At 36.3% G+C, this 14711-nt stretch overlaps 3 protein-coding genes across 14 annotated transcripts; all 3 read right to left on the reverse strand.

Moving 5' to 3' along the window:
• Positions 1 to 210: 210 nt before the first annotated feature.
• LOC143468624 (uncharacterized) lies at positions 211 to 2591 on the reverse strand. Its single transcript, XM_076965952.1, has 8 exons — positions 2342 to 2591; positions 1836 to 2082; positions 1608 to 1752; positions 1296 to 1407; positions 1018 to 1201; positions 746 to 913; positions 474 to 581; positions 211 to 362 (listed from the first exon to the last, which is right to left on the reverse strand). The coding sequence occupies exons 1-6, from the start codon at positions 2589 to 2591 to the stop codon at positions 820 to 822; spliced, it is 1032 nt and encodes a 343-aa protein (XP_076822067.1). The 3' UTR covers positions 211 to 362; positions 474 to 581; positions 746 to 819.
• LOC143469808 (cytosolic phospholipase A2-like) lies at positions 2441 to 5677 on the reverse strand. Of its 10 annotated transcripts, XR_013119222.1 has the most exons (9): positions 5156 to 5436; positions 4946 to 5027; positions 4717 to 4868; positions 4521 to 4634; positions 4409 to 4446; positions 4156 to 4299; positions 3958 to 4070; positions 3264 to 3488; positions 3164 to 3184 (listed from the first exon to the last, which is right to left on the reverse strand). XR_013119222.1 is itself a non-coding variant. In XM_076967631.1 (8 exons), exons 2-8 carry the CDS (start codon positions 5162 to 5164, stop codon positions 4061 to 4063), a joined length of 549 nt encoding a protein of 182 aa, XP_076823746.1. In that variant the 5' UTR covers positions 5165 to 5218; positions 5464 to 5677; the 3' UTR covers positions 3527 to 4060. The 10 variants fall into 10 exon arrangements, 4 of the variants coding, with proteins under 4 accessions (XP_076823746.1, XP_076823745.1, XP_076823747.1 ...); XR_013119224.1 differs by lacking the exons at positions 4409 to 4446; positions 4521 to 4634; positions 4717 to 4868; positions 4946 to 5027; positions 5156 to 5436 and adding exons at positions 2441 to 2579; positions 2648 to 2782; positions 2901 to 3027 and having other exon boundaries at positions 3091 to 3184; positions 3264 to 3392; positions 3465 to 3488; positions 4156 to 4291; XR_013119225.1 differs by lacking the exons at positions 4409 to 4446; positions 4521 to 4634; positions 4717 to 4868; positions 4946 to 5027; positions 5156 to 5436 and adding exons at positions 2441 to 2579; positions 2648 to 2782; positions 2901 to 3027 and having other exon boundaries at positions 3091 to 3184; positions 3264 to 3392; positions 3465 to 3488; positions 4149 to 4276.
• Positions 5678 to 6711: 1034 nt separating this feature from the next.
• Positions 6712 to 13454, reverse strand: LOC143468320 (cytosolic phospholipase A2-like). 3 transcript variants are annotated; one of them, XM_076965459.1, is made up of 23 exons: positions 13299 to 13454; positions 13104 to 13176; positions 12872 to 13023; positions 12617 to 12730; positions 12445 to 12482; positions 12167 to 12311; positions 11943 to 12079; positions 11698 to 11826; positions 11515 to 11608; positions 11326 to 11443; positions 11076 to 11212; positions 10843 to 10975; positions 10657 to 10725; positions 9910 to 10026; positions 9216 to 9386; positions 8930 to 9026; positions 8705 to 8863; positions 8519 to 8642; positions 8249 to 8342; positions 7662 to 7849; positions 7390 to 7576; positions 7152 to 7306; positions 6712 to 7006 (listed from the first exon to the last, which is right to left on the reverse strand). In XM_076965459.1, the coding sequence occupies exons 1-23, from the start codon at positions 13365 to 13367 to the stop codon at positions 6926 to 6928; spliced, it is 2781 nt and encodes a 926-aa protein (XP_076821574.1). In that variant the 5' UTR covers positions 13368 to 13454; the 3' UTR covers positions 6712 to 6925. The 3 variants fall into 3 exon arrangements, with proteins under 3 accessions (XP_076821574.1, XP_076821575.1, XP_076821573.1); XM_076965460.1 differs by having other exon boundaries at positions 9216 to 9338; positions 11515 to 11611; XM_076965458.1 differs by having other exon boundaries at positions 11515 to 11611.
• Between the last annotated feature and the right edge of the window lie 1257 nt (positions 13455 to 14711).

Consider the following 14711-nt stretch of genomic DNA (forward strand, 5'->3'; position numbering starts at 1 on the left):
ACTTTCGAGGGTCATTCAGCCTCTTCAGTGAAGGGGGAGCTTTGAAAAGCATTGCACACTGATTCAACTGCGAAAGAAAAACCAAGTACCACAACCTACTGTGTAACATTGCGTTACACCTCATTATGCTTTACATCGAATAACACGGCTTGAGTATAGAGATTGGAGAGCCGTCGGTTATCCATTTTGGATTAAAACAGCCAAGTCCAATTCCGCCAACAAAGTTTTATTCACCAAACTATGCACCGACTAATTTACGTTAAAATACCCAACAACTTTGTGTAGTTTACATGAAAATGACTCATGCAGATTTGCAAACGTTGTTGACGATTCATGAAGTAAACGATTTGTTCCACAATGGTCTGAAAAAGATAAAAATGTTGCCATTACTGTTTTATTGCCAATCTTTTGACGTGTGGGTGAAAATACTTGTTTAACACTGATAGAAAGTAATCTACCGATGGTTAACTTACGTCTATGTGCATAAGTGTGTTAAACTCCATAAGTTGGCTCAGTTTGTCAAACTGCTCGTTTGTATATTGGAAGTTAATTGAAAGTGTTATAGGGAGATTTTCCTTTTTCTAGAAATATGTCAAATTCCGCCCAGTCATCTTCGGGCTTTCGTGGTACACGTAAGTGAAATATGAATCGTGCACTTGTCTAGATTTCTTGGAGTAATTTCGTATACTCAAGACTATGTAAACTATGACTGTGTGATTGCGTCTATTTTAGCTAAAGCATTTACCTGGTGCTGAATAATTTCTGAAGTTGATGTTGCACAAGACAAAGTGAATCACTATCGGCGCCTTTTCATTTTCTTCATCCCGGAACACATAACATTCTTTCAGTCCTTCTTTCTTGTATGTATCTCGGCTTATTTTTGGGAAAGGCAGTCCACTCATCTTTGCCCATTCTTCAGCCAAATACAGTTCTTTTAAATACCAGTTATCGGTTATACAAAAGCAGATGGAAATATAGCTGTTAAGATCAATTTTACTCAACCCTTGATGAAGCTACCTCCAAAGGATCCATGTCGTCTTCTTTTCTTGCGCTGAAATCAAACGAGAGAATGATGTCAAAGCCTCTCTCTGCACGTAGCATATAGGTGGGTAGGGTGAGTTGAATGCGATGCCAGCGTCAGCCAAGGAGAACTTCTTTTTGCGCACTTCCAACGGTTCGTTGATTTTTTGAAAAGCGTTGTCTGCAAGATATGGCAAAATATTTTTCTGTTGAGATGTATTTAACCTGATTACACAGATGTTTGATTTTCTAACTGTCAACAATCGTCTACATACCAACAGAACTCATTGATATACTCCCAGCATACTGTTCATATAGATCTGAATGAGCGTTTAATTCTACATCTCTCATGTAGTTGAATATTTTTGCAGTTCTCTGTCCTCTGGTCTGAATTGTATCACAACAAGTTTATCAACTCTAGTTATTTTAATTTACCAACTTTATAATGTGATAATTGTCTACGCCCTACGGAATCAGATAAACGTTTGTTTCAAACACAAAATTTGAGTCATTCACCAAAACACTTTTCTAAATACGATATAAAATGATACTTTGGTTCCTTTTTGTAGGTAAACGTTTTTTATTACTTGGAGATTGTCCTCCCCGAAAATCTTTTCGACCAACCAACCAGAAATTCCACCGCCACTTGTTGATTTTTCATCGTCTTTCTCATTTTCTTCTTCTTCGTCGCTTTCATCAGCACTTCCACCCTTGCCGATAAAAGGGTTGGTGCTAGTAACAGAAGCTCTCATTTGAAAGTTTTACACGTGCTTTGTTTTGAAAACAATTTAAGTTGAAATTGTTGAAAGCTTTACATTGAATAGGCGAGTTCGGGGACCTCCAGCTTTGGGTCGAGTTGGTGCACTGGCCGCTCTTGTTCTGGTGCTTCTTCGTCGAGTGGTGTAAAAATACCCGATTCCAGCCTAGGTTCTTGGTTTTCTAGTTGCAAGTTCGTTTTCGTTGGCGTAGGATTAACTTTGAGATTTGTTTGATTTCTTTTGACGGCGTCGTCTTCTTCGTCAGTACCATCATCAAAATCGTCATTGATGGCCGCTAGTGGAACTGAAATGACATTTGAACTGATAAAATTGCATCAATAATATTTAATATTTATGTGACTTCATATTTTGGCTACGTGATGAAAGAAAATATGTATGTGCTAAATTATGCTTTTAAATTTTTTCCTCATGAAACCTGTTCGTTGCTTGAAAACATGTTATTTAGTCAATTGAAATCAGTAGTTACTTGAAATATTACATTTTCAATATATTGCTTCAAAAATGTTGTTCACAAAAATTCTTCACATTTTATCAAAACAAACCTTCCCGTAACATTTTCATGCTGTGCTCCATGTGAGAATAAAAATCTGCTGGTTCTGTTATCACTGTTGCCGCTGCATCTGATAAATAAGCAACATTTTCATCGCTTAGTTGATCTGTTTCATCTCCTCTTAAAATAGATTTCAAACTCTTCCACAGCGTTTTCCACTTCCATCGTTCTTTTGCTTTGCTTTCGAAGATTTCCTTGAATAGGATGGAGAAGGCGCTCCCCCATATTCCCTTATAAAACATTTAGTGAATTCTAGAAGCAGTTTTTGCGTAAGCATTTTGGTTTTGTTTTAGTTTACCATGAGAAAATGAAGCGGACTCTCACCAAATGGTTTTGCCATACAACCTCTAAAAAACTTCGTTCCAAATTGTTTTGTGTTCATAAAAGATCCGTATTTTGCAATTCCTATTTCATATGGGGTGAATTCTAAAATCTGAAAATGTTTATTCGATCAATATTATTTTAATTTCCAGAAAATTTTGATAGATTAATTAAAATTATTAACCCAAGATAAAAAAAATCAGATTTAGGAAATTACATTTCTTGCCTACCGTGGAAAACTTTTGCGGCTTCTTTTGGGCGGACGTGGACGGCAGTCAAAATGGGCATTGGGGCATCTGACGCATCTCCATCTTTTATCTTTTCGTCGAATTTAGACAATTTTGTGCTGTCCATGTTCTGTTATAAAAAAAATTCTACTGTGCACCACTTTGAAAAATAAAAACTCGGCGTAATTTTCACCTCTTGTCCCAGAAGAATGCTTCCAATTATTATGCCAAAAAGATCCGCGTAAGAAACCGGTTGTCCGGACGCTCTTTTTGAAATTACCGCACTCCTGCATTTCAGTATTTAATTGACAAAAATGTAACAAATGATTTGTAACAAAAATGTAAATCATAAACTCAGTCAGTTACCGGTATCCTGGAAAATGTTTGAACAAAGACCAATAAGGGTTGGCTTCAATTTTCGATCGTATATCGTTGTTAGCTTCCTGAGGTCCATATTTCGGAAATGTCTCCTTGGCGTACAATGCTGCTAGGTACCTGTAAACAGAGTCTACGCTAAAACGTCGTTCCAAAATTGTTTATAAAGTTTTACTACTACGTATAACTCACCACGATGATCCAGACAGTCCATTGACGTTGTGATAATGATACATATCGATCATGATAATGTGATAATGATAATCATGATAATCATGATAATGTGACATGTGATAATGATACATATCAACGATATCAATTAATGTAACATAAAATTGTGTACGACATAGAATTCTCGTCTATCGAATCAGCGAAGCATAACACTTTGTGACGTAATCGATTGCTTCCCTGTTACTGTGCGTGCATTACGAGTCTTCAGTTATCACTTAACAGTCGTATGTTCAACGCCGCAACATGTCTTTATGCTGTTGCTGTCACAATGTTCTATTTTGATTTATTCGTTCAATGAAGCTTCAATATAATCAGATTATACAGTTGTCATTCCTGTGTCATTATTGCTGAAGTCTATCAAAGTTCACTGTTAAGATATACACAAGTAAACAGACTTTGTAAGGAAGTGGGTAAACCTTACAGGTTAAGGTACCATATACCACTTTTCATTACAACGTACATGGAACAATCGAGGATACCGGAATCGTGAAGAGCTTTCATAACTCCGGCGTAACCCACCATTGCTCGGTATCCACCACCTGATCCAAGTACTCCAATTACTGGAGCCTAAAATGAATGTGATTTATATGTAGTAAAATTTAAAAGCGTTTTATCTGCGTTTTTCCACTATCTGAATTTTAATACATGTCACCTCATCAACAGAGTGTGGTCCAATTTCTTTTTCGTATTTTTGCAGTAATTCACGGATGGATTGAAAAACCTTCTGCTTTCTTGCTTTACGAAAGTCATTTTCTTTATCGCAGAGTGTTTTTCAAGTCTAAGATCGCTTTCACATCTGATCATGACAAACAGTCATTACTGGTTTTCTGTTTGTTTAGCAAAAAGTATAGGTTATAGAAGATGTGATTTGACGAAGTAAAATTTACAAACGTTTTGCTACTGACCTTAATTCGGTCTGGAACTCTACATCCACTTGAGAGGTCTGCGTTAATTAAAAGTTTCATCCGTAAAGCGCAGATTTCGATTAATTTAGGTAAATTGCAGTATGTTACTCACCTCAACAAAGTCAAACGTTTTTGTGATAGTTTCTCCTATGCTTAACTCTGACAGTTCAAACTTGCATGAATCCATATTTTCATCAGAAGTGTAATTTGAATCCATTAAGGTAAACTGTAATGCATTACTTGAGATTTTCATGTTTGCTATTAGATAAATAACTGAAGTGGTGTTTACCAAATTTCGACAGTCGTACCTCAGCTGTTATTCCACTAAGGTCGTTGGGCAACAAGAATGTAAACGTTTCATTCCATTCCGGATTCTTGTCGTTGTTGATGTATCGGGTTTGCCTGTGCGCATTTGGTGCTTTTTTAATGTAGATCTTTACATATGGATCCGGGGTATCAACTGTACAAACACTTAAGTATCATGATTCAAATTAATTCAAACATATTTTGTGCAAACAGCGAAAAACATTTGCTCACCTAAATCTTTCAAGTATCCTTTGGAAATGTTTCGTCCTCGTAACACCGTCACCGTTAGGAAAAGACAAGGAGTAACTTCAGCCTTTACGTCAAAATTGCAAAAAAATCGTCTTATGTAGTAATTGCTGTTTACCGCTTTTACCAACTTGATGGTTGTTTAATTTTCACGTAATCATGCTCATAATTTCGTAAATTTAGTGTGTGCATTACCTGGTACATTGTGTATGCTTGTTTCTATCACTACAGTATTCTAATTTCCGAAATTCTTCTGCCCTACAATAAATATAGTTTACCCAAGATGTTCAAAGCATCCTTTAAGCAAATTCTTAACTAACAGAGTTCGTATGACTGAAGGAACGACCGCATTATAAAGACGCATATATCACTTGTTAGTTATCCTTCATAAGTTTCAACTTTGTCGCCAGATAACATTTACCGTAACATATACTATATGAGTAAAATAACAATTTTTTAAACGATTTTGTACGACTTTTATTTGTCCACAACATGGCTAAGACCTTTGTAGTTATGCGCATTCTTCTTCAACAAGCATGTTTAAGCTATGAGTATCTGAATATTTTTGTCCGTTGTTCGAAATACACCTATCTTTATCCAATTATTTCACACTTCACATCTAGAATCAAAGACAAAAATTTTCTTTAACACTTTTTCACCTGAACCTCCATTCAGCATGCTATTGCTGTATCTGGCTAATTTAAGTGGAGTAGCGAGATACAAAATACTCGAAATGAAAGTTGTTATAATATATAGTTATCAGCCGTCTCACAGATGTTAGGGTAACAAACTCTCAGCGAACAAACGGACGTGTAATTACAGTATTACACCGCAAATTAGCCCAGGTACAGATTGATAAATGAAATGGTAGGTAATGTGTGGCAATCAAGAATTTTTTGTGTGTATTTGGTAAAGCGAAAAGCACCATTCAATGTTCACCAACCGTGACCGAAAAGCAAAGTTGTATTAGTTGCATTAGTTGTATAGTTGCTATATTGAAGTGCAACTCATACTCATCATTGCTTCGATTTGGCATTGGCGCATCGAGTCAATGAGTGTAGAATGAGCTCTAAACTACTCTTTCTCCACATCAAGTGGTGAACTAAGAAAATTTGTAAATTGCGGTTCCGAAATTCATTGACGTGCCATTACTGCAAGATTTGCAGCGCTATGTGTTTTATAAAGGTAACGCGAATATTAGCCAATCATCAGCCTTATGAAAGTCTCGTTAGTTATACGCTTGAAATTATAGTGGAATAGTTTGGAAGAAATTTAAAGGATAATATCTTGTAAAATTAAGTAATCAACCGATATACGAGTATTATAAATAAACAAGTTTTGCACAATTTGATCGTCTTTTTTACTCTTATTCGTTCTTCTCTTCTGTTTTTTTCTGATGTGTTTATTCGGTGTGCGTAAATCTGTTGCAGTCATTTCAAGTTGGATCGGTCGTGAACAATGCAGTAAATTAAATGGTGCTGAGCAGTGGCTGTAGTTGAAAGTTTGCAAACGTGCGTGTGTGCAACAACTTTTGTTGCAACTATAACAAAACTATAACAGTGCGACTGTTTTTCAGGCGCTCATTTTTTCACAACATTCACAGCAATATCCGCTCACTTTCAAAGTTTTTCCGCACCTAAGTGCACATTACTCTGGAAAAATTTCATTAACGTTAAAGACAATTAATATTGACAATACCTCGTCTTTGAAAAAAGTTGTTGCGAGCTGTATGCGATATAATATACGAGAAGTGATGAATGTTAATTTAATTACGCTTTGTATAATTACAACCATTCGAAAAGGGGCTTTATAGAGTCGTCTACAATACAATCCAAAAGCAGAAAAACTAAATTGAATACACTTAAAGCCAAATTAAGCAAAATGTAACAAACAAATAAGTGATGTGTTTAAGTATAGCCTTGTCGTTGGTAGATTCCTTTTTATTTATAAACACGGTTTCATTGTTTATTTACAACAGCGGGTCTGCAATTTCCTTTTTTGACGTTGTCGGCGGTGTATGCAGTGAGTTATTTGATCGACGATATTCTGAAATAATCCAAAATGCTAATGTCACTTTGGCAAGCATTTGGCGAAAAGCTATGAACTTGAAAAATAATAATAGCAAATGACAAATAAAACAAATGAACGCTGATAGAAAGTAAGCTAATCACAGAACATACAGTCGACTTACATCTATGTGCAGGAGTGTGTTGAACTCCATGAGTTGGGTCAATTTGTCGAACTGCTCGTTTGTGTAGTTGAAGTTAAAAGTCGAATAAGGACTCTGTCCAGTCGATGGAAATATGTTGAAGTTGCCCCAATCATCTCCTCGCTTACGTTTTACTCCTTCGAATACCATTTATTTATGTTGGAGTTTCGATGCGTTAAAAGTGACCGCGAAGTTGCAATATATTTTCTAAGTCAATTACCTGGAGCTGAGTATTTTCTAAAGTTGATGTTGCACAATACAAAGTGAATCACAATCGGCGCTTTTTCATTTTCTTCATCTCGGAACACATAACATTCTTTCAGTCCTTCTTTCGTGTATGTATCTCGGCTTATTTTCGGGAAAGGCAATCCGCTTAAATTTGCCCATTTTTCGGCGCGATAAAGTTCCTATGCGGAGATGAATATCCATCATAGAATAATATATTTTATTGACGGTATTAACACACCTTGCCAAATATGGCTATGTGCTAACCTCTAACGGATCCATGTCGTCTTTTTCTCTTGCGCTGAAATCAAACGAGAGAATGATGTCGACGCCTCTCTCTGCACGTAGCATTGGCGGGTAAGGTGAGTTGAATGCCAGGCCCGCGTCAGCCACGTAGATTTTACTTTTGTTCACATCCAAAATTTCGTTGATTTTTTCGAAGCAATCTTGTGTGTCTGTATCGGTATTGATATTGTACGAGTATAGTATCAGAAATAATACCTTCAGACTGAGGAAAGCTTTAGCTCGTATTAAATCGGACAAAGATCCCTCATCCCTCAATCCTCGGTTACCGAGCTTGTCTTTGGGCACGCTTCGATAGTCACAAACTATGTTTTTAGCAGAACTGGAACTGTTTACCAAACCTACTGAACAGCCGCAAGCGCCATTCATGCTTTGCTTAATGCTACTATAACGATAGCGCCACTGAGTATGGAATCCGAGGAGGGGGCGTTAATTCAAGTTCGGTGATTTAACAGCTCGGTTACCAAACCAGCATATACTATACTTTATTTTGCGTCAACAGGAGAATTTATGTTGTTGGAAATGAGTTTTTTAACGGTGCATAACCTTACCGGCCGTATTTGGTAAAGTCGGCTTTGAGTTTGAACTCTGCAGGTCTACGTCTCTCATATAGTTGAACACTTTTGCAGTTCTCCGTCCTCTGGTCTGAAATTCACCGCAATTATAGAAAACTTGATGACGTTTTTTTAACGTTGATCATATTTTACCGATTACATGCAATTTCACTTTGGGTGAGCCTGGACCTGACGGTTCATATTGGATTTTGGTGTAATGGTATAAATTTCTAAACACGTATGATTTTGTATAAACGTTTTCCTTACTTGAGGATCATCCACCGCATTAAGGAAACAAGCTAGGCTCTTTTCTTGCCCCTTCTTTCTTGTTAATTTTAGTTTTTTGTTCCTTTCTTTTACGTTGCCGCTTGCAACTGTTGTTTGTCTTTGCCTTAAAACATCACAAGTGAAATGTTGATATTTTTCGTTTTTTTTAGAACGTGTTTAGCATACCGCCGTAAGTTATTTGAAGGTCCTTCGTGCGATAGTTTATCCCGAGACGGTCGTTGCGATTTAAGTTGTACTTGTGGTAAACTTTCAATTATTTTCTTCTTCTTTTCCGGGATAACTTCTTCATCAGTTGTATCGTCATTGCTACGTTTTTGTCTATTCCTTAAAATGTCACATGTGAAATGTTAACAAATTTCCTTTCGACCTTTTAAAACGTCTTCAACATACCGCCGAAAGTAGTATGGACGTGTTGGGACTTTTATCTCATCTTTGGAGATAACATCTTCGTCGGTGTCATGATCATCGTTATTGTCAGCCAGTGGATCTGAACAAAACTGAATTAAGCGTTTGCATACGTATTATATACGTAATATAAAGTATTTGTACATGTTCGGTAGAACTAGAATAAACTAATGCACAGTATTTTTGTGCGAAAACATATATGCAATTACCGACAAAAATCTTATTTCAAACGACAACCATACAATTAAAATCACATTGCCATTGGTATTACTTTCTCGAAGCATCTTGATATACTTTTCTTCCATTTTAAGTAAGTTGTGTGACCTTTTTCTTAGTTTTTCTATCTTCCCATGTACATACTGGACTTGTGTACTTGTCGTGTCCGCTTTGTTGTCTTTTGCGAAAGTCGATTTTGTTGAAGAAAGAAATAAACGTCCTTTATCTTGATATTTCAAAGAATTATAATTGTTTACAAATAATAGTTATGTTTTCATGTTTTTTAACAGTAAAAAAGTTTTATTTGAAATCGTCAAAACGCTTTGTGCAGTTTAAATCGTTGCGTCAATCTAAGCCACTGTTTTACTTTTCCAAATCGGAGAACGCAACCGTTCGCCAAGCCGTTACTTGCTGAAAAACCTTTTAGGTTAGCTAGCGAAGTGGAGTTACAGAAATGTGTGGTGAAGCGTGCTTAACCATAGTATTCACAATGTGAGCATATTTTCTCAAAGTTTCTTTGGAAGTCAACAATCCAATAAATATATGCTAAAAGTATACGAGTTACACTTGAATTATCACTTCCACGACGCTTAGCGACAGTACTTGGTTCTCGTTCTTACGACTATTATTATTTCAGCTCGAAAACCAAGGTATATCTTGAATTTGGAAAGCTCCAGAATACTTAAATTACCAGGAAAATACTTTTACTTATATTTTTAATTGAAAGCTATAAAATTTATGGTTTTTACCAACTAATTCTGTCCTGGCCCTTCTGAACCTTTGCACTTGTTGTTGCTTGCCGACTGCTTGAGTTCTGAAGAATTGATGTCGTTCTTTGCTGCAACGGCCTGAATTTGTTGTACGGTCTGTATTTATAAGGAAATGTCTTAAAGTCAATAATATAGCATTATGTAGTAAATAATTAATATAGCCATGAATAATTTTTCCGCTTATGACGATAAGTGCTCGTTAGTTATTGACTGTATTTGCGCACAGTTCTGCAATGTTTACTTTAATAGTTTTCTTGTTGTCTTTTATTCAATCTTTCATGTCTCAATAAGGCTGTGAGTAGCCACAACTGTAAACCGTATTATTGTTCTTTTCATTGCGTTGGTGTTTACTTGAATCCGTTTTTGCAAACCATCCCAACCCTTTCCTTTGATATTAAAGGGAAGCGTTGAGTCAGGACGCGAATAAAATTGTGTCGCGGTCACCAGCTAAAAACGCTCGAGCGCTACTAAAAAGCGTTTTTTTTGCAATACATTCGATGCCTACTTAAAGGGGCAATAGATTGTGCACCACAAAGTTAACAAATATATGAATGGAAAAAAGTAGAAGGTTTACATCACAAGATAAATACTAATACAATAGCAAATTTTAATTTCTTGAAAAAATACTAGATAACTGCAGTATATTGAAGAATTTACATGTTGGCATACCATACAATTAGACAGCAGGAAAAAGGTATCAACAAAGTTAGAAAAGTCTGATTTAACCTTTTTGTGATTTCCTCTTCCTTTGGCTTCTTCTTGTTGCTTGCCGAGTGTTCGATTTCTGGCTAATTTCTATCAAATCAAACAAAGGCAAATGAAATACCCTGTTTGTACTAGGCTATATCATAAAGCTCCGGGGGTTGTAATTTTAGTTGATCACTTTCCCAACATAGTTTCTCTATTTCAGACCGTATCTGTTATTTTGATCCACATCGATTCCCAGAATATTCAGAATAATGCGCTTGGCTAAGGAACTGCATTCATCATCTTCATCTTTTTGGGCATCTACAAATAGCTTGGAATAGGCACTCCCCCAAATTCCCTTTAAACAAAAATATCCGAGTGTTCAGCACTGCAAGCGACCTTCCTTTTGGAATATCTGAATTACTTTGCCTTCTATAGGAGTAAAGATATCATTTTACCATAAGGTAATGGAGCGGACTTTCATTATATATCTTTGCTAATGCTCCTCTGAAGAACTTAGATCCGAAGTTTTGAGAGTCTATGAAGGATCCGTATTTTGCAATTCCAACTTCATACGGACTGAACTCGACCCAGTCTAAACATTGTCTCATCAATACATGTTTAATCAAACCATAAAAAACTTTCTAGTCTTCCAATCTTCAGACGTGATATTTCCTTGAATCAAATTTTACTTTAAAAATGTTTTACCATGAAAGACGTTTGCTGGCTCTTTTGGACGAACGTGAATTGCCGTTAGGATTGGTATAGGCGCAGCCCCCTCTTTTATTTTGTCTTGAAACTTGGATAAGTTTGTGGTATCCAATTTCTACTTTAAACATCGTGTTTCAAACTACAATTTTTTGTTTTAAATATCGATAGTTCAAAATGTACTGAAACCTCTTGTCCGAGCAGAGTCTGTCCACACATTCTTCCAAAGTAATCCGTGTAAGAAGTAGGTTGTCCGGATTTTTGTTTTAAACGAACTGCATTCCTGCTGTGGATGAAAGGTTTAATTATTTTACTTAGTGTTTACCTTAAAATAGTACAGTAAAGGGGAAGTTGTCTCTGCCAGTACGTTACCTGTGTTCTAAAAAATTTTTGAATTGAGTCCATAAAATGTATCCATCTATTTTCGATCGTATATCGTTGTTGGTTTCTTGAGGTCCGTGTTTAGGAAAAGTTTTGTTTGCGTATAAGGTTGCAAGGTACCTGATTAGTGATTATAACATTAAGTTAAAAGAAACTAGAAGGCTTCGTTTAAAAAAATGTTGCTAAGGTTATGTTACATAATACAGTAAACTTAAGATTAACATTATATAACTCACCACGACGATCCAGACAATCCTTTGACGTACATGGAGCAATCGAGGATACCAGTATCGTGCAGAGCTTTCATAACTCCGGCATAACCCACCATCGCGCGAAATCCTCCTCCTGATCCAAGGACTCCAATTACTGGAGCCTGAAATAAGTTAAATTACCTGAGATTGTTTAGCTTTAAGGCTTAGAAACGGCATTCCACCATTATCTAAAGGCTAAAACACGATACCTCATCAGCAGTACGTGGCCTGCCATCCTTTTTATGCTTTTGCAGCAACTCACGCATGAAGTGGAAAACCTTTTGCTTTCTTGCCTTGCGAAAGTCATTTTCTTTGTCGCAAAGTTCAGTTCCAAGCCGGAGATCGGTTTCACAGCTGGCCATAAAAAAATTAATCCAAATCAAAAAATTCATAACTGGTTTTGTGTTTGATTAGCGGAAAGCAAGCAGATGTTATACAAGACTTACAGCACTTTACGAGCTGGTTTTACAACGTTAGTATTACTGACCTTATTTCAGTGTGGAATTCTACATCTACTTCAGAGCCCTATGTTACATAAACGTTTTACACATAAATAAAGGTGTTTGAGAGCGCATATAATTTGATCGGCAAGCCGAAGTTGTCGTCGTTACACAGACCCTTAAGTGTATACTTCACTTACAATTTGTGATGTTACTCACCTCAGCAAAACGAAAATTCTTAGTGACAGTTTCTCCAATGCCTAACTCTGACAGGTCGAATTTGCGTGTATTTATACTGTCATCGTACTTCAAGTCTTTATCCATCAAGGTAAACTATATATAACGCATGTATTCGAGAACTTCCTTCACATAACTTACTTGTTATGTTAAGGAATTCCAATAAACACCTTGACGAATCTAAGGCCAGCAAACAATAACTTAATTTAAATTTTCAAAACGTCAACAGTCCTATACCTCCGCCGTTATTTCGCTTAAATTGTTGGGCAACAAGAATGTAAACGTCTGGTTCCATTCCGGATTCTTTTTGTTGTCGATGTACCGAGTTTTCATACATGCATTTGGTGACTCTTTGATGTAGATTTTTACGTATGGATCCGATTTAGAAACTACACAAACACGCGGGCTATGAAAGATCTATTCAAACTGCTGCTGTAGCTTACATTTAATGTAAACAAATTTCACTCACAAGGATCTTTTTTTGGGATGTTTCTTCCTCGTAACACGGTCACCGTAAGAAAAATACAAGAAGTAACTTCAGCCTTTATGTTAAAATGCAAGAAAGTTGTAAAAAGTGGTGATTGTTGTATATTTTTGCCAACTAGATGGTCATTTAATGTCGACGTAAAACACGAACATACACATAATTTACAGTCTGAATTACCTGGTACATTGTGGTTGCTTTTTCTGTTACTCCCAAGCCTTCAAATGGGTCCTCTAAGTCAGTCCTCATCTAAGCGTGTGCTTACATTAGCGACCTTTTCCTATTTCTGGTTCGAAGAAACCAGCAGTTAACTGTATCATATTGTATTACAAAGAGTAAACAAGGCGATACAAAAATGTAAATACAACGACAAACGACAAATACAATTTAAATACAACGACAAACTGCGATATGTAGTTTTTGAGTAATTAGGGATTGTAAACTACTGTGCAGATTCACACCAGTGTAGTGTTACGTGTCTGATTAGTGATTACGTGTTCGTTTGTAAATGATCTTCAGTACACAAAGCGTAATTAAACTAGCATTCATCACTTCTTTTATTACCCCACACAGCTCGAAATAGCTTTTATCAAAGACGAGTCGTTGTCAATAGTAATTATACCCTTGGACTATTATTCTATTGAATTATACCATATAGGCCTACTGTGTACAAGCGTATGTCAAAACAAGAATGTCAAATTGCCTAAAATTTGCGGTTAGAATTTTAATACATGATCTCACGAAGGTCGCATCAATTCGATTTAATTTTAAAATAAAGTATAGCAATATTTTTTCAGACCCACGAGACCCATTAAAAAATCTGAAATATCCCTAAAAAGCGTAAAATATTAAAGCATTTAAAAATAATCACCGCTTCGTGTAACTATAATGCAAACGTCCCTTTTCCAGTCTGGAGTTTTATTGCTGCTGATGTACCCTGTATGCTTTCGACGTTTTTTGAAGTAGATTGTAAACGTTGACAAAACGATTCCTTGTCACTTTTCAAGAAACACACATGTATGACTGAATCAGCTGCGTTTACTTCATCGGATTTTTGCCGTTAGACGGTGATAAAGGGGTATTTTCAGACCTCGTTTTAAAACGTGTTGTTGAAACGTTTTTAGCAGTATGCTTGGATACGCATGAGTTGCTCGAAGTGTATGCTTTTTTATTTATACTTTGACAGGTTTTGAGCTACTGATGTACTGCGAAGGTTTTACGGTGTCGATCACAATTGTCGATATAAGAAATTTACCCTATGTCCGCTTCATTGACGTTTATGTAATCCGTTTCTTACCTACTAAACTTTGTGCCTACAACAGTTTTATTTTCTGTAACTACAGTAGTTTCATAAAAGAACTTGCATAAATTTCAATTAAGTGGTGCTTACGAACCCTTGATTTTTCATCTCTGCCAAATACTTGCCCATTTGAAGTGTGTGTTGGACTGGTCGATAGTTTTCTTTGGTAAGCGTGTCATTGACAGGTGGCCCTTGATGATACAATGATATTGCATTGTATAACTTTCCATGTGCGGGTCTTTCCTAATAAACTACATCTTATTTCAGCAAACGTCTTGTCTTGCATTGTTCTC

The sequence above is a fragment of the Clavelina lepadiformis genome, chromosome 8 (assembly GCF_947623445.1).
Source record: "Clavelina lepadiformis chromosome 8, kaClaLepa1.1, whole genome shotgun sequence".
NCBI classification, from domain to species: Eukaryota; Metazoa; Chordata; class Ascidiacea; order Aplousobranchia; family Clavelinidae; genus Clavelina; species Clavelina lepadiformis.

What these genes read in the sequence shown, in the direction of transcription:
- LOC143468624 (XM_076965952.1), bottom strand. Translation starts at nt 2,591, where the DNA reads ATGTTTTATAAGGGAATATGGGGGAGCGCCTTCTCCATCCTATTCAAG. An exon ending in CATGAAAATGTTACGGGAAG is followed by an intron (nt 2,083 to 2,341) that starts GTTTGTTTTGAT and finishes ATGTCATTTCAG; the next exon opens with TTCCACTAGCGGCCATCAAT. An exon ending in TCGGGGAGGACAATCTCCAA is followed by an intron (nt 1,408 to 1,607) that starts GTAATAAAAAAC and finishes GATACAATTCAG; the next exon opens with ACCAGAGGACAGAGAACTGC.
- LOC143469808 (XM_076967631.1), bottom strand. An exon ending in AGGATACTTGAAAGATTTAG is followed by an intron (nt 4,869 to 4,945) that starts GTGAGCAAATGT and finishes GTGTTTGTACAG; the next exon opens with TTGATACCCCGGATCCATAT. An exon ending in TTAGTGGAATAACAGCTGAG is followed by an intron (nt 4,635 to 4,716) that starts GTACGACTGTCG and finishes AATGCATTACAG; the next exon opens with TTTACCTTAATGGATTCAAA.
- LOC143468320 (XM_076965458.1), bottom strand. Translation starts at nt 13,367, where the DNA reads ATGAGGACTGACTTAGAGGACCCATTTGAAGGCTTGGGAGTAACAGAA. An exon ending in AAAAATTTTTTAGAACACAG is followed by an intron (nt 11,612 to 11,697) that starts GTAACGTACTGG and finishes TTTCATCCACAG; the next exon opens with CAGGAATGCAGTTCGTTTAA. An exon ending in GACTTTACCAAATACGGCCG is followed by an intron (nt 7,850 to 8,248) that starts GTAAGGTTATGC and finishes ATACCGATACAG; the next exon opens with ACACACAAGATTGCTTCGAA.